The sequence below is a fragment of the Coregonus clupeaformis genome, chromosome 1 (genome assembly GCF_020615455.1).
Source record: "Coregonus clupeaformis isolate EN_2021a chromosome 1, ASM2061545v1, whole genome shotgun sequence".
NCBI lineage: Eukaryota > Metazoa > Chordata > Actinopteri > Salmoniformes > Salmonidae > Coregonus > Coregonus clupeaformis.
Window position 1 is genome coordinate 15,148,270 of NC_059192.1, and position 24,935 is coordinate 15,173,204.

At 42.8% G+C, this 24,935-nt stretch overlaps 2 protein-coding genes across 4 annotated transcripts in view; one reads left to right on the forward strand and one right to left on the reverse strand.

Moving 5' to 3' along the window:
* Positions 1–18,543, forward strand: part of LOC121574165 (hypoxia-inducible factor 1-alpha inhibitor) — a 45,662-nt gene extending 27,119 nt beyond the window's left edge. Inside the window, exons 3-8 of one of the 3 annotated variants that reach the window (XM_041886813.2) lie at positions 3,332–3,480; positions 5,046–5,191; positions 5,479–5,585; positions 11,634–11,716; positions 15,585–15,695; positions 16,363–18,543. In XM_041886813.2, coding sequence (XP_041742747.1) covers positions 3,332–3,480; positions 5,046–5,191; positions 5,479–5,585; positions 11,634–11,716; positions 15,585–15,695; positions 16,363–16,403 — 637 coding nt within the window. In that variant the 3' untranslated portion in view covers positions 16,404–18,543. Of the gene's footprint in view, positions 1–3,331; positions 3,481–5,045; positions 5,192–5,478; positions 5,586–11,633; positions 11,717–15,584; positions 15,696–16,362 lie in introns of those variants that run through there. The other 2 variants (XM_041886820.2, XM_041886823.2) reach the window with 2 other exon arrangements.
* A 2,618-nt stretch (positions 18,544–21,161) lies between these two features.
* Positions 21,162–24,935, reverse strand: part of LOC121574185 (1-phosphatidylinositol 4,5-bisphosphate phosphodiesterase epsilon-1) — a 51,470-nt gene continuing 47,696 nt past the window's right edge. Inside the window, exons 32-33 of the mRNA XM_041886828.2 lie at positions 23,364–23,601; positions 21,162–23,058 (exon numbers count right to left, since the gene is read on the reverse strand). Coding sequence (XP_041742762.2) covers positions 23,407–23,601 — 195 coding nt within the window. The 3' untranslated portion in view covers positions 21,162–23,058; positions 23,364–23,406. The remainder of the gene's footprint in view (positions 23,059–23,363; positions 23,602–24,935) is intronic.

Genomic DNA, 24,935 nt, shown 5'->3' on the forward strand with positions numbered 1-24,935 from the left:
CTAATTTCAGTTTGTTACCTGTATAAAAGACACCTGTCCACAGAAGCAATCAATCAATCAGATTCCAAACTCTCCACCATGGCCAAGACCAAAGAGCTCTCCAAGGTTGTCAGGAACAAGATTGTAGACCTACACAAGGCTGGAATGGGCTACAAGACCATTGCCAAGCAGCTTGGTGAGAAGGTGACAACAGTTGGTGCGATTATTCACAAATGGAAGAAACACAAAAGAACTGTCAATCTCCCTTGGCCTGGGGCTCCATGCAAGATCTCACCTCGTGGAGTTGCAATGATCATGAGAACGGTGAGGAATCAGCCCAGAACTACATGGTAGGATCTTGTCAATGATCTCAAGGCAGCTGGGACCATAGTCACCAAGAAAACAATTGCTAACACAGTACGCCGTGAAGAACTGAAATCCTGCAGCGCCCGCAAGGTCCCCCTGCTCAAGAAAGCACATATACATGCCCGTCTGAAGTTTGCCAATGAACATCTGAATGATTCAGAGGAGAACTGGGTGAAAGTGTTGTGGTCAGATGAGACCAAAATCGAGCTCTTTGGCATCAACTCAACTCGCAGTGTTTGGAGGAGGAGGAATGCTGCCTATGACCCCAAGAACACCATCCCCACCGTCAAACATGGAGGTGGAAACATTATGCTTTGGGGGTGTTTTTCTGCTAAGGGGACAGGACAACTTCACCGCATCAAAGGGACGATGGACGGGGTCATGTACCGTCAAATCTTGGGTGAGAACCTCCTTCCCTCAGCCAGGGCATTGAAAATGGGTCGTGGATGGGTATTCCAGCATGACAACAACCCAAAACACACGGCCAAGGCAACAAAGGAATGGCTCAAGAAGAAGCACATTAAGGTCCTGGAGTGGCCTAGCCAGTCTCCAGGCCTTAATCCCATAGAAAATATATGGAGGGAGCTGAAGGTTTGAGTTGCCAAACGTCAGCCTCGAAACCTTAATGACTTGGAGAAGATCTGCAAAGAGGAGTGGGACAAAATCCCTCCTGAGATGTGTGCAAACCTGGTGGCCAACTACAAATAACGTCTGACCTCTGTGATTGCCAACAAGGGTTTTGCCACCAAGTACTAAGTCATGTTTTGCAGAGGGGTCAAATACTTATTTCCCTCATTAAAAGGCAAATCAATTTATAACAATTTTGACATGCGTTTTTCTGGATTTTGTTGTTGTTATTCTGTCTCTCACTGTTCAAATAAACCTACCATTAAAATTATAGACTGATCATTTCTTTGTCAGTAGGCAAACATACAAAATCAGCAGGAGATCAAATACTTTTTTTCCCTCACTGTATATACAAAAGTATGTGGACACCCCTTCAAATCTGTGGATTTGGCTATTTCAGCCACCGCCGTTGCTGACGGGTGTATAAAATCGAGCACACAGCCATGCAATCTCCATAGACAAACATTGGCAGTAGAATGGCCTTACTGAAGAGCTCAGTGACTTTCAACGTGGCCCCGTCATTGAATGCCACCTTTCCAACAAGTCAGTTCGTCAAATTTATTCCGTTCTAGAGCTGCCCTGGTTAACTGTAAGTGCTGTTATTGTGAAGTGGAAACGTCTAGGAGCAAAAACGTCTCAGCCGCGACGTGATAGGCCACACAAGCTCACAGAATGGGACCCCCGAGTGCTGAAGCTCGTAGCGCGTAAAAATCATCTGTCCTCAGTTGCAACACCATCTACCGAGTTCCAATCTGCCTCTGAAAGCAATGTCAGCAGAATAACTGTTCGTCAGGAGCTTCTTGAAATGGGTTTCCATGGCCAAGCAGCCGCACGCAAGCCTAAGATCACCATGCGCAATGCCAAGCGTCGGCTGCAGTGGTGTAAAGCTCGCCGCTATTGGACTCTGGAGCAGTGGAAACGCGTTCTCTGTAGTGATGAATCACGCTTCACCATCTGGCAGTCCAATGGATGAATCTGGGTTTGGCCGATGCCAGGAGAACTCTACCTGCCCCAATGCATAGTGCCAACTGTAAAGTTTGGTGGAGGAGGAATAATGGTCTGGGGCTGTTGTTCATGGTTCGGGTCGAAATAAAGCGATTTAGTGCTTTTGGAGGTTGGTTCGATTATAAAAAATAAAAAAAATGTTTTCGATATTTTTTTGGGACATTAATAGCATTATGTGGGTTCAATGCTGTAACAACACAGTATAAAGCAATTAATAAAAAGTCCCATGATGGTAATGACTGCTTATTACTGCTTATCACTTATTATCCATAATTTGGTCACATTACTTTGCTTTAATAAAATATTTCAGTTGTTGTGTATATTACATTTGTTTTATTTGATGACTTATTTCATTCCAAGTCATCATCTCATCTCTATAGAGCTTCTGCCTATGCTGCCTGACAAAATCACTGTTTTAGTAGTTCAAAGTAAATAAAGCATTATTTTATGACTGCTGAACACCAACTATCAATCACTTAGATCATGTATTTTCAGGTGGTGAATACCTCACGAAGCAAATGCTTTCTATCCCTCTCGATCGCGCATTCTGTATTCTCTGTCTCTGTGTCTGCTCCACACAGACTGGACAAGTAGACGGGCACACAATAGATTATGGTCATTGTAGTTCATTACCACATTTCCTACACTAAACGATGTAGAATATTGGCCTGTTGGAATCTACAACTCCCTACTACATCTCAGCGTTTGGGCTTGATCTGATTTATCTCTACAGAAACTGTGCCTCGAGCGCACAGAAAAACCCCCAGAATGAAATGGAATTCAAATAATTGAACCGACGTCGGTCAGTTAGTTGTTTAAAAACCGAAAAATAACAGAAATGTCAGTTAGTCGCTTGGCACTACTACAGAAAAACAATCTGATATCAATGGTTTTTGTATGGCATACATTTTTAAGGTGAATAATCTCAGCATCATTCTGTTACCATGGAATTGCCCCACTACAGTTCCAACCCTTTTGCATTAATCAGTAGACTCTACAGTTACAGCATTACCCCTACTTTGGACTGCATGAAGGACAGTCTTATCAGTCTTATCCTGTCTTTGTGTCTCTATCCACATTCTGCTCCACAACTAGCTCCAGGGGCACAGCACTGCAGCTCTCTCTCTGGCTGTGCTCCTTCGAAAATATGTGCAAAGCAGAAGATGTGTCCCATGTAGCTCAGTTGGTAGAGCATGGCGCTTGCAATGCCAGGGTTGTGGGTTCGATTCCCACGGGGACCAGTATGAAAATGTATGCACTCACTGTCTGCTAAATGACTAAAATGTGAAAATGTAAGATCCATTTCCGTCACCACAGATGGACTTATTCTATTGTGTTCTATTCATCCTCCCAGGGTGTACCTGCAGCAGACCCTGAACGACACCGTTGGCAGGAAGATTGTGGTGGACTTCCTGGGTTTCAACTGGAACTGGATCAACAAGCAGCAGAGCAAGAGGAACTGGGGCCAGCTCACCTCCAACCTGCTGCTCATAGGCATGGAGGGTAAGGAAGGGACGCAGGTTGACGTTTATTGGGATAAATCTTGCCCTGGAGGCAGAGCTGAGTGATTTCCGCTAAATGGGCCAGCCACAAAGTCAAAATTGACTATAGCGTAAAAAAATCATGAAAACTAAAATGAGCTTTTTCGTCTTCATTTAAGGTTAGGGTTGGTTAGAAGGTTAGCATTGTGGTTAGGGTTATGTTTCAAATCAGATTTTATAACTTTGTGGCTGTGCCAGCTAGTGACCGCCCTGCCTCCAGTACATGAGTCATCCCAATAAATGCCAACCTGTGGAAGGGACTGAGGAAGGGCTTCTAGGGTACGGGACTAAGGGGGTATTAGGGACCCTAGTTGGCTGCGGCCTATAGATATAAGAGGTAGCTGGATCACCAAGCAGCAGAGTAAGAGGAACTGGGGCCACCTCACCTCCAGCCTACTGCTCATAGGCATGGAGGGTAAGAGATCTATAGCAGGGATATAGCAATGCATACAGGCATTGCGGGTAACGACCTATACGTAAAGAGGGTGAGGGACTAAGGGGTTTATAGGAATGGAGGGTAAGGAAGGGACCCTGGGGCTTCTAGGCATGGGGACCATGCCCACAAAAAGCCCATTCCCCCTCAGGAGACTGAAAAGACTTGGCATGGGTCCTCAGATCCTCAAAGAGTTCTACAGCTGCACCATCGAGAGCATCCTGACTGGTTGCATCACCGCCTGGTATGGCAACTGCTCGGCCTCCGACCGCAAGGCACTACAGAGGGTAGTGCGTACGGCCCAGTACATCACTGGGGCCAAGCTTCCTGCCATCCAGGACCTCTATACCAGGCGGTGTCAGAGGAAGGCCCTATAAATTATCAAAGACTCCAGCCACCCTAGTCATAGACTGTTCTCTCTGCTACCGCACGGTAAGCGGTACCGGAGCGGCAAGTCTAGGTCCAAAAGGCTTCTTAACAGCTTCGTCCCCCAAGCCATAAGACTCCTGAACAGCTAATCATGGCTACCCGGACTATTTACATTGCCCCCACCCCAACCCCCTCTTTTACGCTGCTGCTACTCTGTTTATTATTTATGCATAGTCACTTTAACTCTACCCACATGTACATATTACCTCAATTACCTCGACTAACTGGTGCCCCCGCACATTGACTCTGTACCGGTACCCCCTGTATATAACTTCCTTACTGTTATTTTATTTTACTGCTGCTCTTTAATGATTTGCTTTTTTTTAAAAATTTAATTAAAAACTGCATTGTTGGTTAAGGGCTTGTAAGTAAGCATTTCACTGTAATGTCTACACATGTTGTATTTGGCGCATGTGGCAAATAAAATTTGATTTGGTTAGCAGGTGATTTCCCTAGTCATGTCAGACAAGGAATTTATATACAGTATATCTACCATGTGGGTGCCACATATTGCTGATGGAAAGAGTGAACTACTGTCTCAATATGCAGTAAAAGGCCTTGTGGAAAGGACATTGTGAAAGAAATCCACTCACCTTAAATTAGCTTAAGAGCGTTGCACTTCCATAGACGGACAGGTAATCTGGTGATCTGCTCAATGTTTGTAGGCAATGTGACGCCAGCCCATTACGATGAGCAGCAGAACTTCTTTGCACAAATTAAAGGTTACAAAAGGTGTATCCTGTTCCCTCCGGACCAGTTTGAGTGTCTCTACCCCTTCCCTGTTCACCACCCCTGTGACAGACAGAGCCAGGTAACCCCTACTTTTTAATTAAATGTGTATGACAATTTAAAAACACAATCAACCTCACATGTGGACACAATGCATTAAAAAAATTATCATTATCGAGGATATCACAAAAAAGTAGAGAACTTATTTCCTTTGTGGTCCCAATTGAAACCGGTAAGGCGGTTTGTGGAATATGTCAAACACAACACTGTGGTTTTTTTTGTTATATGCGTGGATTTTCTGTTTCTCAACTGTTTCTGTTTGTTTTTAATTAATCCTACTAAGAGCAAGTTTGCTTTTGCCATTTGTAGGTTGACTTTGAGAACCCTGACTATGAGAGGTTTCCCAACTTCAAGAATGTAGTGGGCTATGAGACTGTGGTGGGCCCCGGAGATGTTCTTTTCATCCCCATGTACTGGTAAGAGCTGTTTAAAACCCCCTAGAGTCGATGTCCGCGCCCCCCACGGAAATCTAATTGGCATAATAAAAAATTCCCCATCAAAATCCATCTGTTTGAGCTAGAGATGTTTTTTTGCATGGGCTGCGTCTCAATCCACCGCATCCTCCAATGTCGGCCTTCCGCATATGCAGTGGAAGGTGGCCGAGCAACAGCTGTGTTTGTCAGACCAAGAGACATCCTGAAAATCAGTCTTCTCACGAAAACGTCATTAGCGTCCAAATGGTTTGGCCTAAAAACTAATATTACCGCTCTATGGAAAGATGACTTTCATGAACCCGATGGTGTTTTGCTCTATGACCCCCACAAGAATCACAGAACTCATCTGAAGTTGGTACCGCCAATCTGCCAACTTCTGTCTGTTGCTTCCGAACTGTTTGGGCTACATACTAATGTGACCCATCTATGGACGCCCACAAGCCTCACAAGACTCTTCTGAAGGTAGCCCGGTACCAGTAAAAAAGTTATGGAAGTTTATGGAAGTATACAAAACATTAAGGACACCTGCTCTTTCCATTACATAGACTGACCAGGTGAATCCAGGTGAAAGCTATGATCCCCTTATTGATGTCACTTTTTAAATCCACTTCAGTCAGTGTAGATGAAGGGGAGTAGACAGGTTAAAGAAGGATTTTTAAGCCTTGAGACAATTGAGACATGGATTGTGTATGTGTGCCATTCAGAGGGTGAATGGGCAAGACAAAAGATTTTAAGTGCCTTTGAACGGGTTATAGTAGTAGGTGCCAGGTGCATCGGTTTGTCAAGAACTGCAATGCTGCTGGATTTTTCATGCTCAACAGTTTCCCGTGTGTATCAAGATTGTTCCACAACCTACAGGACATCCATCCAACTTGACACAATTTTGGGAAGCATTAGAGTCAACATGGGCCAGCATCCCTGTGGAACGCTTTAGCACCATTCCCTGACGAATTGTTCTGAGGGCAAAAGGGTTGGGTGCAACTAGGGCTGTGGCGGTCACGAAATTTCGTCAGCCGGTGATTATCAAGCAAATAGTGCCCATGGCCATTGTGCCCTTCTCCCTGAGTGCTGTGCGCTCCATCACATGATCGGGTCTTTCTCACAGGCTACAAGTCAAGACAGACACATCGGGGACGCAACTGTGCGCATCCTTATCCAGTTCCGAGGTGCATATTGAAGATATTGGAAGAACTGTCCACATTTACTTTTCGTCAGCCAACAAGATGAGTAGGCCTAACAACCAGCAAAAGCAATAGCCTATGTCAATCTACTATCCCCCATAGTGCAAAGGTCGACCTATTGTATTCTCTGCGAGAAATAAATATTCCAAACATAGTCTGGGCCTGTTGTGGGATGCGATAGATCCCAAATTAATACAACCACTAGCATCAAAAAACCTTTTTTACGCAATGTGGCTGATGCAACAGATCAGAACGTTTAGCTTAAAATGTTGATAAACTATTAGGCTATTTCTTCACATTATAAGCGCAGCAATCGCACATGGTAGTAGGCTATAAGCGCAACTGTTCCATTTGCGGAAAACACCATTATCAAAAGTGACCGCAAATGCAATTATGCATGTAATGCTTTTATTATAAAGGTGCATTTTTATGGTGAAAATTATGTTCCCCAAACTTGAAACACGCGCTGCTTATGTATGCCAGTTAGGCTCTACACCCCTTGTAAAGCGGATTAATGTGCTTAATTTTAAGAAGTTTGGCACTTTAGTTGTGATACAAACCTTATTAAAACATATAGGCCTATGAGGTGTGCGACTATGATTCGAAAAAGTCGCAAAAAAAGGGCATTGTTTCTTATGCTGGGCATCATTCACAAGTGATAATACCCTGCTCAAAAAAATAAAGGGAACACTAAAATAACACATCCTAGATCTGAATGAATGAAATAATCTTATTAAATACTTTTTTTCTTTACATAGTTGAATGTGCTGACAACAAAATCACACAAAAAGTATCAATGGAAATCAAATGTATCAACCCATGGAGGTCTGGATTTGGAGTCACCCTCAAAATTTAAGTGAAAAACCACACTACAGGCTGATCCAACTTTGATGTAATGTCCTTAAAACAAGTCAAAATGAGGCTCAGTAGTGTGTGTGGCCTCCACGTGCCTGTATGACCTCCCTACAACGCCTGGGCATGCTCCTGATGAGGTGGCGGATGGTCTCCTGAGGGATCTCCTCCCAGACCTGGACTAAAGCATCCGCCAACTCCTGGACAGTCTGTGGTGCAACGTGGCATTGGTGGATGGAGCGAGACATGATGTCCCAGATGTGCTCAATTGGATTCATGTCTGGGGAACGGGCGGGCCAGTCTATAGCATCAATGCCTTCCTCTTGCAGGAACTGCTGACACACTCCAGCCACATGAGGTCTAGCATTGTCTTGCATTAGGAGGAACCCAGGGCCAACCGCACCAGCATATGGTCTCACAAGGGGTCTGAGGATCTCATCTCGGTACCTAATGGCAGTCAGGCTACCTCTGGCGAGAACATGGAGGGCTGTGCGGCCCCCCAAAGAAATGCCACCCCACACCATGACTGACCCACTGCCAAACCGGTCATGCTGGAGGATGTTGCAGGCAGCAGAACATTCTCCACGGCGTCTCCAGACTCTGTCACGTCTGTCACGTGCTCAGTGTGAACCTGCTTTAATCCGTGAAGAGCACAGGGCGCCAGTGGCGAATTTGCCAATCTTGGTGTTCTCTGGCAAATGCCAAACGTCCTGCACGGTGTTGGGCTATAAGCACAACCCCCACCTGTGGACGTCGGGCCCTCATACCACCCTCATGGAGTCTGTTTCTGACCGTTTGAGCAGACACATGCACATTTGTGGCCTGCTGGAGGTCATTTTGCAGGGCTCTGGCAGTGCTCCTCCTGCTCCTCCTTGCACAAAGGCGGAGGTAGCAGTCCTGCTGCTGGGTTGTTGCCCTCCTACGGCCTCCTCCACGTCTCCTGATGTACTGGCCTGTCTCCTGGTAGCGCCTCCATGCTCTGGACACTACGCTGACAGACACAGCAAACCTTCTTGCCACAGCTCGCATTGGTGTGCCATCCTGGATGAGCTGCACTACCTGAGCCACTTGTGTGGTGGGTTGTAGACTCCGTCTCATGCTACCACTAGAGTGAAAGCACCGCCAGCATTCAAAAGTGACCAAAACATCAGCCAGGAAGCATAGGAACTGAGAAGTGGTCTGTGGTCACCACCTGCAAAACCAGTCCTTTATTGGGGGTGTCTTGCTAATTGCCTATAATTTCCACCTGTTGTCTATTCCATTTGCACAACAGCATGTGACATTTCTTGTCAATCAGTGTTGCTTCCTAAGTGGACAGTTTGTTTTCACAGAAGTGTGATTGACTTGGAGTTACATTGTGTTGTTTAAGTGTTCCCTTTATTTTTTTGAGCAGTGTATATAATTCACAAGTGATAGGCTAATATTGTCACCCATCAGACTATTCTTGATTTAAACTTAAATAATATATGTGTGAAATTTGTTTTGATTTAGAATGAACCATTATCATGCACCTGTATCGAAACAGGGGTAGCGGAGAAAATACATACAGTGGGGAAAAAAAGTATTTAGTCAGCCACCAACTGTGCAAGTTCTCCCACTTAAAAAGATGAGAGAGGCCTGTAATTTCCATCATAGGTAGATGTCAACTATGACAGACAAATTGAGGGAAAAAAATCCAGAAAATCACATTGTAGGATTTTTTATGAATTTATTTGCAAATTATGGTGGAAAATAAGTATTTGGTCACCTACAAACAAGCAAGATTTCTGGCTCTCACAGACCTGTAACTTCTTATTTAAGAGGCTCCTCTGTCCTCCACTCGTTACCTGTATTAATGGCACCTGTTTGAACTTGTTATCAGTATAAAAGACACCTGTCCACAACCTCAAACAGTCACACTCCAAACTCCACTATGGCCAAGACCAAAGAGCTGTCAAAGGACACCAGAAACAAAATTGTAGACCTGCACCAGGCTGGGAAGACTGAATCTGCAATAGGTAAGCAGCTTGGTTTGAAGATATCAACTGTGGGAGCAATTATTAGGAAATGGAAGACATACAAGACCACTGATAATCTCACTCGATCTGGGGCTCCACGCAAGATCTCACCTCGTGGGGTCAAAATGATCACAAGAACGGTGAGCAAAATCCCAGAACCACACGGGGGGGACCTAGTGAATGACCTGCAGAGAGCTGGGACCAAAGTAACAAAGCCTACCATCAGTAACACACTACGCCGCCAGGGACTCAAATCCTGCAGTGCCAGACGTGTCCCCCTGCTTAAGCCAGTACATGTCCAGGCCCGTCTGAAGTTTGCTAGAGTGCATTTGGATGATCCAGAAGAGGATTGGGAGAATGTCATATGGTCAGATGAAACCAAAATAGAACTTTTTTGGTAAAAACTCAACTCAAGTCGTGTTTGGAAGACAAAGAATGCTGAGTTGCATCCAAAGAACACCATACCTACTGTGAAGCATGGGGGTGGAAACATCATGCTTTGGGGCTGTTTTTCTGCAAAGGGACCAGGACGACTGATCCGTGTAAAGGAAAGAATGAATGGGGCCATGTATCGTGAGATTTTGAGTGAAAACCTCCTTCCATCAGCAAGGGCATTGAAGATGAAACGTGGCTGGGTCTTTCAGCATGACCATGATCCCAAACACACCGCCCGGGCAACGAAGGAGTGGCTTCGTGAAGAAGCATTTCAAGGTCCTGGAGTGGCCTAGCCAGTCTCCAGATCTCAACCCCATAGAAAATCTTTGGAGGGAGTTGAAAGTCTGTGTTGCCCAGCGACAGCACCAAAACATCACTGCTCTAGAGGAGATCTGCATGGAGGAATGGGCCAAAATACCAGCAACAGTGTGTGAAAACCTTGTGAAGACTTACAGAAAACGTTTGACCGGTGTCATTGCCAACAAAGGGTATATAACAAAGTATTGAGAAACTTTTGTTATTGACCAAATACTTATTTTCCACCATCATTTGCAAATAAATTCATTAAAAATCCTACAATGTGATTTTCTGGATTTTTTTACCTCATTTTGTCTGTCATAGTTGACGTGTACCTATGATGAAAATTACAGGCCTCTCTCATCTTTTTAAGTGGGAGAACTTGCACAATTGGTGGCTGACTAAATACTTTTTTCCCCCACTGTATCTATGCACTTAAATAGCGAATGGAGGATGCTTTTCCCGTGGTTAATTTTTTTGTGTCAGCCAGGTAGGCTATACTCCTGTTGTAAATATAAGCAATGTGCTTAATATTAGGAATGTTGAGAAATAAATATAGTAGGCCTAGCCTATAGAAAGCTGATCATCCTCTTTTCAGTGGAGGCCATCACTCTGTTTTCTCGCACAATTGCATAGCCTATTGAAATGTTGCGCAACATGAGCTCATGGGCTCTCATGAAGTGTGTGATTTTAGATTTTTAAATACATTTGCATTGATGTCAGCATGATTAGAGGGACAATAGAGTGCTGAGTACCAGGCAGTTAGCATGTTTGGTAGGCTACTAATGACCATCAGCAGCATCAGAGCTTGGAGAAGGTAGTTTTAGTGCCCCCATAAATGTATTAAATATGGTGAAAAAAACTGAACAAAAAACATTGCTGATCTTTCTTATCTTTCAAATATAGGACAGACACTTTAAAACAAACTTCCTTTTAATGTATTTTTTGACTTTTTGACTATGTTTTTCCATGTATGAATATGTTATTCAATGCGTTTCTATGGGCTAGTAGCCGTTTTGGCAAATTCAATGTTTCATCAAATAATTGTTTTATATTTATTTTGATACCTGAAGGGGTCCTAAAATTCTAAATCAAATAGCTAAATGATCCTTGGTATGACCATCTTAAAACAATTCCATGTTAGCTTAGTAGAACCCCCCCCCCATCTCACAATGTGATACCAACACCAGACTTGTTAGTTTGACCTGTTGGTGACATTGTAAATGATCTGCTAATCCTGCTCTGTTTTCGTTTCATGGCTGATTCAGGTGGCACCACATTGAGTCCCTGCTGAGTGGTGGAGTGACCATCACTCTCAACTTCTGGTACAAGGTACACTACATGACCAAAAGTATGTGGACACCTCCTCGCCGAACATCTCATTCCAAAATCATGGGCATTAATATGGAGTTGGTCCCCCCTTTGCTGCTATAACAGCCTCCACTCTTCTGGGAAGGCTTTCCACTAAATGTTGAAACATTGCTGCGGGGACTTGCTTCCATTCAGCCACAATTAGGCCTGGCTCGCAGTCGGCGTTCCAATTCATCCCAAAGGTGTTCGATGGGGTTGAGGTCAGGGCTCTGTGCAGGCCAGTCAAGTTCTTACACACCGATCTCGACAAACCATTTCTGTATGGACTTCGCTTTGTGCACAGGGGCATTGTCATGCTGAAACAGGAAAGGGCCATCCCCAAACTGTTGCCACAAAGTTGGAAGCACAGAATCGTCTAGAATGTCATTGTATGCTGTAGCGTTAAGATTTCCATTCACTGGAACTAAGGGGCTAAGACCGAATCATGAAAAACAGCCCCATACCATTATTACTCCTCCACCAAACTTGACAGTTGGCACTATGCATTGGGGCAGGTAGCGTTCTCCTGGCATCCGCCAAACCCAGATTAGTCTGTTGGACTGCCAGATGATGAAGCGTGATTTATCACTCCAGAGAACGCGTTTCCACTGCTCCAGAGTCCAATGGTGGAAAGCTTTACACCACTCCAGCCGATGCTTGGCATTGCAAATGGTGATCTTAGGCTTGTGTGCGGCTGCTTGGCCATGGAAACCCCATTTCATGAAGCTCCCGACGAACAGTTATTGTGCTGATGTTGCTTCCAGAGGCAGTTTGGAACTTGTGGTAGAAATGTTTAACTCAAAAATGTCTCTCAAAAAAACGGGGCTTGTGAATTCAGAATATACTTTATTAAAGCGTAACAAAGCCTAGCTGGTCCATGGAGCAACTGCTTGCCCTGACCCGGAGCTCTCCTTTTATACAGACACAAATGCATAGTCATGCTTGTACAACCTACACAGTTACTCCATTATATGTACATGATTAACATCCTTCGGTGTCACATGTTGTTTACTCACGAGGGCTACGTGCGCTTCTCTAAATGGAGCCTCTGTCACTTATTTCATTAAATTGGTGGCGTGACACAAAAAAGTATATACATACGTACGTTAAAGAACAATCACACTCTGTATTGACTATATTCACTATCCAGGCATGCATCTGGAGTACAAAGTATCAATCATGTTCATTCTGTTTTACCCTTATCATTTCATAACACATTATAAAACATATCAATGAATACTTAAACATGGTTTACACATGTCATGTCCATAACATACATTTAAGCCTTTCCCAACAGCCACCCTCCCAGGACCTTGAGCCACTATGGTTTTTCCTTGTGACTATGTGCATGTGGCTATGTGTGTCAGGTCATAAGCACAAACAAGTGATAACACTAGTTCCATTGTTACTCCAATCTCCACACAGCCACAACGAGAAGTTTTATCTCAGTCACATGTCATTGACATACCCAGACCAGCTGCGGGGAGTTAGAGGGAACCATTCTTTATCAGAAGCACAGCATTTGCACTAAAGAAATGTCTCTGCTCTGTTTTAACCCTTTAATTGGTTCTTATCCATAAACATTTAAGGCATATAGGCGTTTCATTCTACAAAATATGTACTAGAAAATCATCCATAAACTTGGTAGTGAGTGTTGCAACTGAGGACAGACGATGTTTACGCGCTTCAGCACTCGGCAGTCCCATTCTGTGAGCTTGTGTGGCCTATCACTTCCCGGCTGAGCCGTTTTTGATCCTAGACGTTTCCACTTCACAATAACAGCACTTACAGTTGACCGGGGCAGCTCTAGCAGGGCAGACATTTGATGAACTGACTTGTTGGAAAGGTGGCATCCTATGACGGTGCCACGTTGAAAGTCACTGAGCTCTTCAGTAAGGCCATTCTACTGCCAATGTTAGTCTATGGAGATTGCATGGCGGTGCACCTGTCGGCAACGGGTGTGGCTGTCCACATACTTTTGTATATATAGTGTATGTACTCATTGAAATATGTCACCATGTCTCATATCACTGACAGTATCACCTTTGCTACATTCATGTCAACTAATGTTGTAGCGCCCTGAAGAAGGCAGCATTAGAGTCCAAATATTGGTGAAATTAGTAACTTTTCATTGAAGGATATATTTCTCACTCAGCAGGATGTGCTGTCTTCACTAGTAATTTTAAATAAACTTGGATCACCATGATACAGTGGGGGAAAAAAGTATTTAGTCAGCCACCAATTGTGCAAGTTCTCCCACTTAAAAATATAGAGAGGCCTGTAATTTTCATCATAGGTACACGTCAACTATGACAGACAAATTGAGAATTTTTATTCCAGAAAATCACATTGTAGGATTTGTATTGAATTTATTTGCAAATTATGGTGGAAAATAAGTATTTGGTCACCTACAAACAAGCAAGATTTCTGGCTCTCACAGACCTGTTACTTCTTCTTTAAGAGGCTCCTCTGTCCTCCACTCGTTACCTGTATTAATGGCACCTGTTTGAACTTGTTATCAGTACAAAAGACACCTGTCCACAACCTCAAACAGTCACACTCCAAACTCCACTATGGCCAAGACCAAAGAGCTGTCAAAGGACACCAGAAACAAAATTGTAGACCTGCACCAGGCTGGGAAGACTGAATCTGCAATAGGTAAGCAGCTTGGTTTGAAAAAATCAACTGTGGGAGCAATTATTAGGAAATGGAAGACATACAAGACCACTGATAATCTCCCTCGATCTGGGGCTCCACGCAAGATCTCACCCCGTGGGGTCAAAATGATCACAAGAACGGTGAGCAAAAATCCCAGAACCACACGGGGGGACATAGTGAATGACCTGCAGAGAGCTGGGACCAAAGTAACAAAGCCTACCATCAGTAACACACTACGCCGCAGTGCCAGACGTGTCCCCCTGCTTAAGCCAGTACATGTCCAGGCCCGTCTGAAGTTTGCTAGAGTGCATTTGGATGATCCAGAAGAGGATTGGGAGAATGCCATATGGTCAGATGAAACCAAAATATAACTTTTTGGTAAAAACTCAACTCGTCGTGTTTGGAGGACAAAGAATGCTGAGTCGCATCCAAAGAACACCATACCTACTGTGAAGCATGGGGGTGGAAACATCATGCTTTTGGGCTGTTTTTCTGCAAAGGGACCAGGACGACTGATCCGTGTAAAGGAAAGAATGAATGGGGCCATGTATCGTGAGATTTTGAGTGAAAACCTCCTTCCATCAGCAAGGGCATTGAAGATGAAACGTGGCTGGGTCTTTCAGCATGACAATGATCCCAAACACACCGCCCGGGCAACGAAGGAGTGGCTTCGTAAGAAGCATTTCAAGGTCCTGGAGTGGCCTAGCCAGTCTCCAGATCTCAACCCCATAGAAAATCTTTGGAGGGAGTTGAAAGTCCGTGTTACCAGCGACAGCCCCAAAACATCACTGCTCTAGAGGAGATCTGCATGGAGCAATGGGCCAAAATACCAGCAACAGTGTGTGAAAACCTTGTGAAGACTTACAGAAAACGTTTGACCTGTGTCATTGCCAACAAAGGGTATATAACAAAGTATTGAGAAACTTTTGTTATTGACCAAATACTTATTTTCCACCATCATTTGCAAATAAATAAATTAAAAATCCTACAATGCGATTTTCTGGATTTTCTTTTCTCATTTTGTCTGTCATAGTTGACGTGTACCTACGATGAAAATTACAGGCCTCTCTCATCTTTTTAAGTGAGAGAACTTGCACAGTTGGTGGCTGACTAAATACTTTTTTTCCCCACTGTACATCCTTACTCATAGAAATAGAATTTGAGCACATGTTATATCTCTGTCCTTACTATATGATCTGTCATTCCCCCAGGGTGCGCCAACGCCCAAGAGGATAGAAAACCCATTGAGCGCCCATCAGAAGGTGGCCATCATGAGAAACATAGAGAAGATGCTGGGGGAGGCACTGGGAGACCCACACGAGGTACTGGAACTGGACAGACAGGTGGAATATTATGATAGTATTTATGGAAGATCTAGCCTGGTATCTGTATGTGCTGCTTAAGCCAACACCTCTGACTATTGTTGTAATATCTGGCATGACAGCCATAGCTAGAAGAGGTGGCTAAACCTATGCACAAACATATCTGGACCAGGCTACCGAAGATCCCATCGACACAATGATTCCCGAACTAGAACATGACTACATCAGAGTCATTCTGAGTCACACCATTTCTAGAACATCAAATGAGATTTCACAGCTCTGAGGTCCCAATGAGATTCCATTGAGATAAAGATTCTCGCTGGCTCCAGAACTAGAACATGACATCAAATGAATGACATTCCATCTGGCTGCTCTGTATTTAGTTGGTCCTGTAGGAATAGTGCAGAAAGCATGCCATGCCTGGAATCCTTGCGGCTCCAGAACGCTGACCCTGACAGCAACTCAATTACTGGGAATATTTATGGTCTACCTGATTCGGCACAGAGTGAATGGAGGAAGGGGGGGATGTGGTACAGGACAAACACAGGAGGACAGGACACTCAATGAAACAACGCTATAGCTACAGTATGTTACCTAATAGTAGGCCCTTATATGTTTCCAACAACTGCCTTTGTTTTAATGCGTCTATGTGTTTTCTGTTCTGTAGGTTGGTCCTTTACTGAATATGATGATCCAGGGCCGATATGACCAGGGATTCAGCTAGAGGTACTGCCTCAGAACTGTTGCCAAACTGCTGCTTGTGTGTGTGCGTGCGTGTGCGTTCAGTACACATGCCTGATTGTGTGTATGTAGGCGAGGATGTGTGTGCAGACACGTGTGTGCGCATTTGGACTGTCAAGCTAGCAATGCATGGCAACACTGGGTCACCTTGAGAGACTTGGCCAATCAGCCACTTTGGCTCTGCTTTGATTGTCTGGGAACCATAGTCATCGCAACTTCAGCCACCAGTGGGAAGATAATAGTGGACAGACAGACCAGTCATGGACACCCACATGCAGTATACTGTCAGAGAGTGATACTCAGTTGATGAACTGTGTAAACTACACAATGTAGTGTTGTGGTATTTGTGTGGGAGTCGAGCGATAGGCAGCCGCTGTAGAAAAAAACCCTCAAGGTGAAAGTTGCCCCTAATTAACCACTGAAGCAGGGTAAGATATTATACATTTTATTATCGCACCCAATAGGATTTGGGTTGGGATAATCTGATCCTAGATCTGTAGTTGGGGGAAATTTCTACCTTGAGCACTTGAACCACTAATTAGTGTGTGTTGGGCGATTTGTTACATTTGAGTCATAACCAACCAGAAACTCCCATCTTCTATTCAACCCTGCCCCCTGCCATTACAGTTTGTAACCATAGCAACACAAATGTAGCTTGATTATTAAATCAAAATAACCTCAGATATATAATATACACTCACGGACAGTTTATTAGGTACACCCATCTAGTACCGGGTCAGACCCCCTTTGCTTCCAGAACAATCTGAATTATTTGGGGCATTCTACAAGGTGTCGGAAACGTTCCACAGGGATGTTGGTCCATGCTGACGAACTTCTAAATGAATTTGCTGCACATGCACCCTGAAAGGGATGACAGTCATATTTGTGTTATTCTGTTGATTTAATCGTTGACTGTCAGTCAGTAAGCTGATTTTGTCTGTATGGTATTATGGTTTTTGGTAGCTATCAGCAAAAACTAATTGTAGAGTGTTTTAAAAACTAACACAGAAGGAGTGCTTGATTGTGGGATTGCCTGCACTTGATTTATTTTATTGAAATGATTGCATTTTTGTACATTCAGGCATAACTGATTTTCTGTCTTTTTTTCTTTTCTTTTTTTTTTTTACAATATATGTTACATTTAAGACACGATTGAGGATGGGCTAAAAAGTATTTTAACTTATTTCAATTGCAACTGAAAAGTAAAATAAGAATATAACAAACGTGTGTGCATGCAACCATACTCAGTATGTGACAGTATAGTTGAATGATGGTTGTTATTGTGCCATTGTCAAGTGTTTCTAGTGAACACTTCACTTCAACAGGTGCAGTTTAGAGCACAGGACTGATTTTAAAGAACATATTGCATGCATCCCAAATCACACCCTTTTCCCTGTGGGTCATGGTCAAAAGAAGTGCACTTTAAAGGGAATAGTGTGCCATTTGGGACTTAGTCCTAGTGCTGTGTGTCAAACCAAGTGTGTCCTTCAGGGTTGGGGCTATTTCCATTTCAATTCTGTCAATTCAGGAAGTAAACTATTCTAATTCCAATTTTCATAAATGATTGTCTATGAGGAAAATGTAGAGTTGGAATTTGAACCATGGTGTCATAGAACCATTAAGGTGGTTTCAAGTTAATGGGAGTAAATAAGACTGGCAATTAACATAAACACCTTTAGCATCTCCAGGCCTCTCCTTTGGCACATCTACATTTAAAAAAGTATAATAAATCATTTTAATATACACAATATAGCCATTGTTTATTTTAGTCAGGTCTAAAGAAACATTATGGTATGAAGAAAATGTTTTTCCGAAGAACAGAATATGAGTTGGCCTAATGTATGTGATCTGGCTATGCGCCATGCCATAGGCTGTAGGATTGTTCATTTAGCAGACAAAATATGCTTATAAGTGCCGTGCCATTTTATAGTAAGAAGAATATAATTGATCTTAGCTGAATAAAATAGAAAGGATATATTTCTGATTTCGGAGCGAATGCGCATAGCTATGTTCAGCGTAAAAGGGATCATTTGAAACAGCTCCTACAGTTGAAGTTGGAAGTTTACATACACCTTAGCCAAATACATTTAAACTCAGTTTTTCACAATTCCTGACATTTAATCCTAGAAAAACTTCCCTGTCTTAGGTCAGTTAGGATCAACACTTTATTTTAAGAATGTGAAATGTCAGAATAATAGTAGAGAGAATGATTTATATCAGCTTTTATTTCTTTCATCACATTCCCAGTGGGTCAGAAGTTTACATACACTCAATTAGTATTTGGTAGCATTGCCTTTAAATTGTTTAACTTGGGTCAAACGTTTCGGGTAGCCTTCCACAAGCTTTCCACAATAAGTTGGGTGAATTTTGGCCCATTCCTCCTGACAGAGCTGGTGTAACTGAGTCAGGTTTGTAGGCCTCCTTGCTCGCACACTCGTTTTTAGTTCTGTCCACACATTTTCTATAGGATTGATGTCAGGGCTTTGTGATGGCCACTCCAATACCTTGACTTTGTTGTCCTGAAGCCATTTTGCCACAACTTTGGAAGTATGCTTGGGGTCATTGTCCATTTGGAAGACCCATTTGCGACCAAGCTTTAACTTCCTGACTGATGTCTTGAGATGTTGCTTCAATATATCCACATAATTTTCCTTCCTCATGATGCCATCTATTTTGTGAAGTGCTCCAGTCTCTTCTGCAGCAAAGCACCCCCACAGCATGATGCTGCCACCCCTGTGCTTCATGGTTGGGATGGTGTTATTCAGTTTGCTAGCACCCCGTTTTTCCTCAAAACATAACGATGGTCATTATGGCCAAACAGTTCTATTTTTGTTTCATCAGACCAGAGGGCATTTCTCCAAAAAGTATGATCTTTGTCCCCATGTGCAGCTGCAAACCGTAGTCTGGCTTTTTTATGGCGGTTTTGGAGCAGTGGCTTCTTCCTTGCTGAGCGGCCTTTCAGGTTATGTCGATATAGGACTTGTTTTACTGTGAATATAGATACTTTTGTACCTTTCCTCCAACATCTTCACAAGGTCCTTTGCTGTTGTTCTGGGATTGATTTGCACTTTTCGCACCAAAGTACATTCATCTGTAGGAGACAGAACACATCTCCTTCCTGAGCGGTATGACGGCTGCGTGGTCCCATGGTGTTTATACTTGCGTACTATTGTTTGTACAGATGAACGTGGTACCTTCAGGCATTTGGAAATTGCTCCCAAGGATGAACCAGACTTGTGGAGGTCTACAATTTTTTTCTGAGGTCTTGGCTGATTTCTTTTGTTTTTCCCATGATGTCAAGCAAAGAGGCACTGAGTTTGAAATACATCCACAGGTACACCTCCAATTGACTCAAATGATGTCAGTTAGCCTATCAGAAGCTTCTAAAGCCATGACATCATTTTCTGGAATTTTCCAAGCTGTTTAAAGGCACAGTCAACTTAGTGTATGTAAACTTCTGACCCACTGGAATTGTGATACAGTGAATTGTAAGTGAAATAATCTGTCTGTAAACAATTGTTGGAAAAATTATTTCTGTCATGCACAAAGTAGATGTCCTAACTGACTTACCAAAACTATAGTTTGTTAACAAGAAATGTGTGGAGTGGTTGAAAAACGAGTTTTAATGATTCCAACCTAAGTGTATTTAAACTTCCGACTTCAACTGTATATGCTAGATTTAGAGTTATTTGGTAACTTTAGTTGTGAATGATACAAATCTTAGTATGTCTTACAAATCAAAACATATATGGACTGCATGATGCTACTAGAGGCTATTGATGATTTGAGAAAGTCGCAAAAAAAGCTTGCACTCTGTTCCTTGCCTCAGGCTGCACAGCTGTTCTCTCATCAAGTGATCATATTTTCACCCATCAGATTATTCTCAATTTAATCTAGTTTTTACTAATATGTTAAATTAGTTTCTATTTAGAATGGCCCATTATCAAATGGGCAGGGGGAAAAAAAGACATGTCATCTGTATGTACTCGAATAGCGGATGGAGGCCGCGCGCGTTCTCGCCTGACCGTTTTTCAATGATGCCTGGAAGGCTACTTCGGTTTTATAGTGGAGCTGTGCTTAATGTAGCAGCTGAGAAATAAATATAGGAACACTTATTTCACGCCATGCATCAATCGCTGTTTGGGGAGAATTCTCTTGCTGCGCGACAGGTGATATTCTGCCCAAACTCTTTATGCCATGGGCTCGCCAACCCAGTTCCTGCAGCTACCCAGTGCTTAATTTTGGAAACCTAGTGTAATCTGTTCGGGAACATCGATAGTAACATGTTTTCGCAACTAAACATATTTAACTAAACTGTTGACAGCCCCTCTGCACGCTCTAGAAAGGAATAAAGGAGAGAGTTGAGGAGATGGAAATGCATTGTGGTGAGATATTCTGTATAGCTAAAGGTAATGTGCCTCCCAATTAATTATGAAAATACAGTGAGGGAAAAAAGTATTTGATCCCCTGCTGATTTTGTACGTTTGCCCACTGAAAAAGAAATGATCAGTCTATAATTTTAATGGTAGGTTTATTTGAACAGTGAGAGACAGAATAACAACAAAGAAATCCAGAAAAACGCATGTCAAAAATGTTATAAATTGATTTGCATTTTAATGAGGGAAATAAGTATTTGACCCCCTCTCAATCAGAAAGATTTCTGGCTCCCAGGTGTCTTTTATACAGGTAACAAACTGAGATTAGGAGCACACTCTTAAAGGGAGTGCTCCTAATCTCAGTTTGTTACCTGTATAAAAGACACCTGTCCACAGAAGCAATCAATCAATCAGATTCCACATTTTTATTCAGGGGGGTTTTCGGGCTTGGGCTCATAAGCCTATGCGTATGCATAAGCTCTAATATGCATATGGATGTTTTGAATTAATAATCAACATAGAAAGCGCTGTCCATTTCGTTGTTAGGCTTTGAAACAACATCCACAGCGATCATGTTTTACGCTGTTTCAACCTGCTGTTGAACTTCTTTCTTCAAATTGATCATCACAGTGAGGTCAGTTTTAAAAGCAGGATACTGTTTCGATAACTGTTTGATGTGATTTTCGATTGCATTTGCTAGAGTGGTTCGAGGGACAATCGAGCCCTGAGTACCAGGTAATTAGGATCTGATGGTCATTAGCAAGTTGAGTACTACCAAAGCATGTCCAGAGTACATAAGAGGAGATTAACGTGACTCAACGGTTACGTGGAATGTTACTGCGGTCATGAATCCTGGTGTGGCGGTAATACGTTACTGCAACAGCCCTATATTATGGAGGCCCTTCTGTGACATTGGTAATGTGATGATTTTAAGCTGCATCATATTACTTTGTTATTAACAGTAATATACTAATAGCCTGGTTAAACCAGACTGACTATGGCGAACGCAGCATTCAGTCTGATTTAACTAGGCTAATATACTACTGCTGCATGTTAAAATCCTACACCTTCAGTGACTGACTACAAATGTTCTAGGGGCGTTTCTGTGTTCTAGCCATGTGTATTAAAAGTATTGTTATCTCCCCAACAGTCCATATTGTACTTCTCTGGCAATCTAAAAACAAATATGGAATGCATCAAGCAGAACATTCATATCTTTTTGTTTATATTTAGGCTAATATACTAAGAATGTTCATGTCAAGGGAGTGTATGCTTGATTGTTTATAGTATCAATTTTGTTCATGAAAAATACTAGTTCAATAAAATGGACTAAGTTATTTTACAGTTAAGTCTGAGAGGTTAAATTGCTCTCTGTGTGTATTTGTTTCTCCTATATGTACTTTGTGTGCCTAGCTCAGTTATGGCATGGCTCAAGAAATGATCTTTTATTTTTTGTCATTTCTTTAAAAAATAAATTACTAAACATCGTTTTCTGGGTTCCTGCACTTGTATGATTTAAGTTTGTCTGCTGTATTGTGTACTGATTTCTTAATGACTGCTTAACGAGGAGTTCTATTGTTGTCCAAGTAGCTTTGAATTTTTTTTCAAATTTATTGATCAAGCCGTTGTATCAGTCATCACAGCGGTTTGGTGTCAAATTCATGTCTTTCATTGCAGAGATTCATATTGAGGAAATGGACCAAAGGATACAGCTAAAGCACTGGGAAAATGTTATATAGTAATACAATAGTAATATCACAGTATTGTAAACCAGCAGTAATGTAAAGTAGTGAAAGGATGAACAAAACACAGGCTTTAATGTAGAGATTAGGTTTGAGGGATGACAGGTGAAATCGACTCTGTCTGATGATTATTTGAGTCTGACTATTTCCTTCAATCACTTCAAACTTGGTTGATGTCTTCTGTATCCATAGGAAAGCACAATATCACCATCTGCTGGTCTGTATCTGGCCTACAGTCAGTGTGTTTGTCTTTTTATGTCAGACTGGATTCGAACCTGGGTCTTTGCGTGCCACAAGACTGTGTTAGGCATTAGCTTGGGGAACTAATGCAAGTCTTCAATAAATTCACATGTTGATAATGTGCCATTTCCAGCTCCAGGTAGATTAAGATTAGGTTTTTTGGATTGTGGACTGCTCCAAGTCACATCAGATACCCAGGAGTTGCACGGCTCCAATTCCACATCTGCCCTGTCAGCCCAGCTTGTAAATCCTTAATTAGACTGCCTGAAGGGAGATAAAGACATAAACATATTACAAGTATACAGTACACATACAAATACTCTCCGTTCGAAAATAGAGAATATAAGAGATTACTATTCACACTTCAGTGGGGTTCTCAGATGCCAAATTGAATGTTTCCATCCCCCAAATTCCTACGATAGCGAGGTTGTTTAACTATAAGTAAGGCTTAAAGGAGGTAGGCTTGGATTTGGTTGTCCAGGAACTCCAGAGAGGGTTAGACATGGATATCCTATAATTCACTATTAATTATAGCTAGGATCTCTATGATGTTAGAGTTATCATAATACCTTGTGTGTGTAGTAGAACAGGTGCAGAGGAGAACCACTAACGTCACTCTCTGGTCTCGCTCAGATGAAGACAGCACGCTGCCCTCTCGTCCTTGCTGTGCACCACCTCAGAGCAGGCGTGAGCCCCGATCCATACCGCCCGGCTCCGGCCTGTCAGTCGTTTCAGCTCGCTCGCCAAAGATATTCCTTTCCTCCGATCCTCGCGAACTGGTCTGACACAGTCCTCACGCTGAGCTGTCTGAGGTAATTAAATCCATCAGTTATGGCTAGTTACTCCAGAGAAATAACCCCAATATCGGTCATTACAAAATAGTGGGATTTGTTAGATTGAGACATTTGCAAAATGTTCTTTTGGTTGGGCTGGTCTTGCCATTGTAAACACAGCAAACATTTTTACCGAAACATATTTACAGTTACTGACAAAATCAATAGATGTGGCCCATGCAGGAAATCGAATAACACCTGAAGTATCACACACACACACACACACACAATCACTTATATCCTCATAATATACAGTGGGGGAAAAAAGTATTTAGTCAGCCACCAATTGTGCAAGTTCTCCCACTTAAAAAGACGAGAGAGGCCTGTAATTTTCATCATAGGTACACATCAACTATGACAGACAAATTGAGGGGAAAAAATACAGAAAATCACATTGTAGGATTTTTAATGAATTTATTTGCAAATTATGGTGGAAAATAAGTGTTTGGTCACCTACAAACAAGCAAGAGTTCTGGCTCTCACAGACCTGTAACTTCTTCTTTAAGAGGCTCCTCTGTCCTCTATGGCCAAGACCAAAGAGCTGTCAAAGGACATCAGAAACAAAATTGTAGACCTGCACCAGGCTGGGAAGACTGAATCTGCAATAGGTAAGCAGCTTGGTTTGAAGAAAACAACTGTGGGAGCAATTATTAGGAAATGGAAGACATACAAGACCACTGATAATCTCCCTCGATCTGGGGCTCCACGCAAGATCTCACCCCGTGGGGTCAAAATGATCACAAGAACGGTGAGCAAAAATCCCAGAACCACACGGGGGGACCTAGTGAGTGACCTGCAGAGAGCTGGGACCAAAGTAACAAAGCTTACCATCAGTAACACACTACGCCGCCAGGGACTCAAATCCTGCAGTGCCAGACGTGTCCCCCTGCTTAAGCCAGTACATGTCCAGGCCCGTCTGAAGTTTGCTAGAGTGCATTTGGATGATCCAGAAGAGGATTGGGAGAATGTCATATGGTCAGATGAAACCAAAATAGAACTTTTTGGTAAAAACTCAACTCGTCGTGTTTGGAGGACAAAGAATGCTGAGTTGCATCCAAAGAACACCATACCTACTGTGAAGCATGGGGGTGGAAACATCATGCTTTGGGGCTGTTTTTCTGTAAAGGGACCAGGACGACTAATATGTGTAAAGGAAAGAATGAATGGGGCCATGTATCGTGAGATTTTGAGTGAAAACCTCCTTTCATCAGCAAGGGCATTGAAGATTAAACGTGGCTGGGTCTTTCAGCATGACAATGATCCCAAACACACCGCCAGGGCAACGAAGGAGTGGCTTCGTAAGAAGCA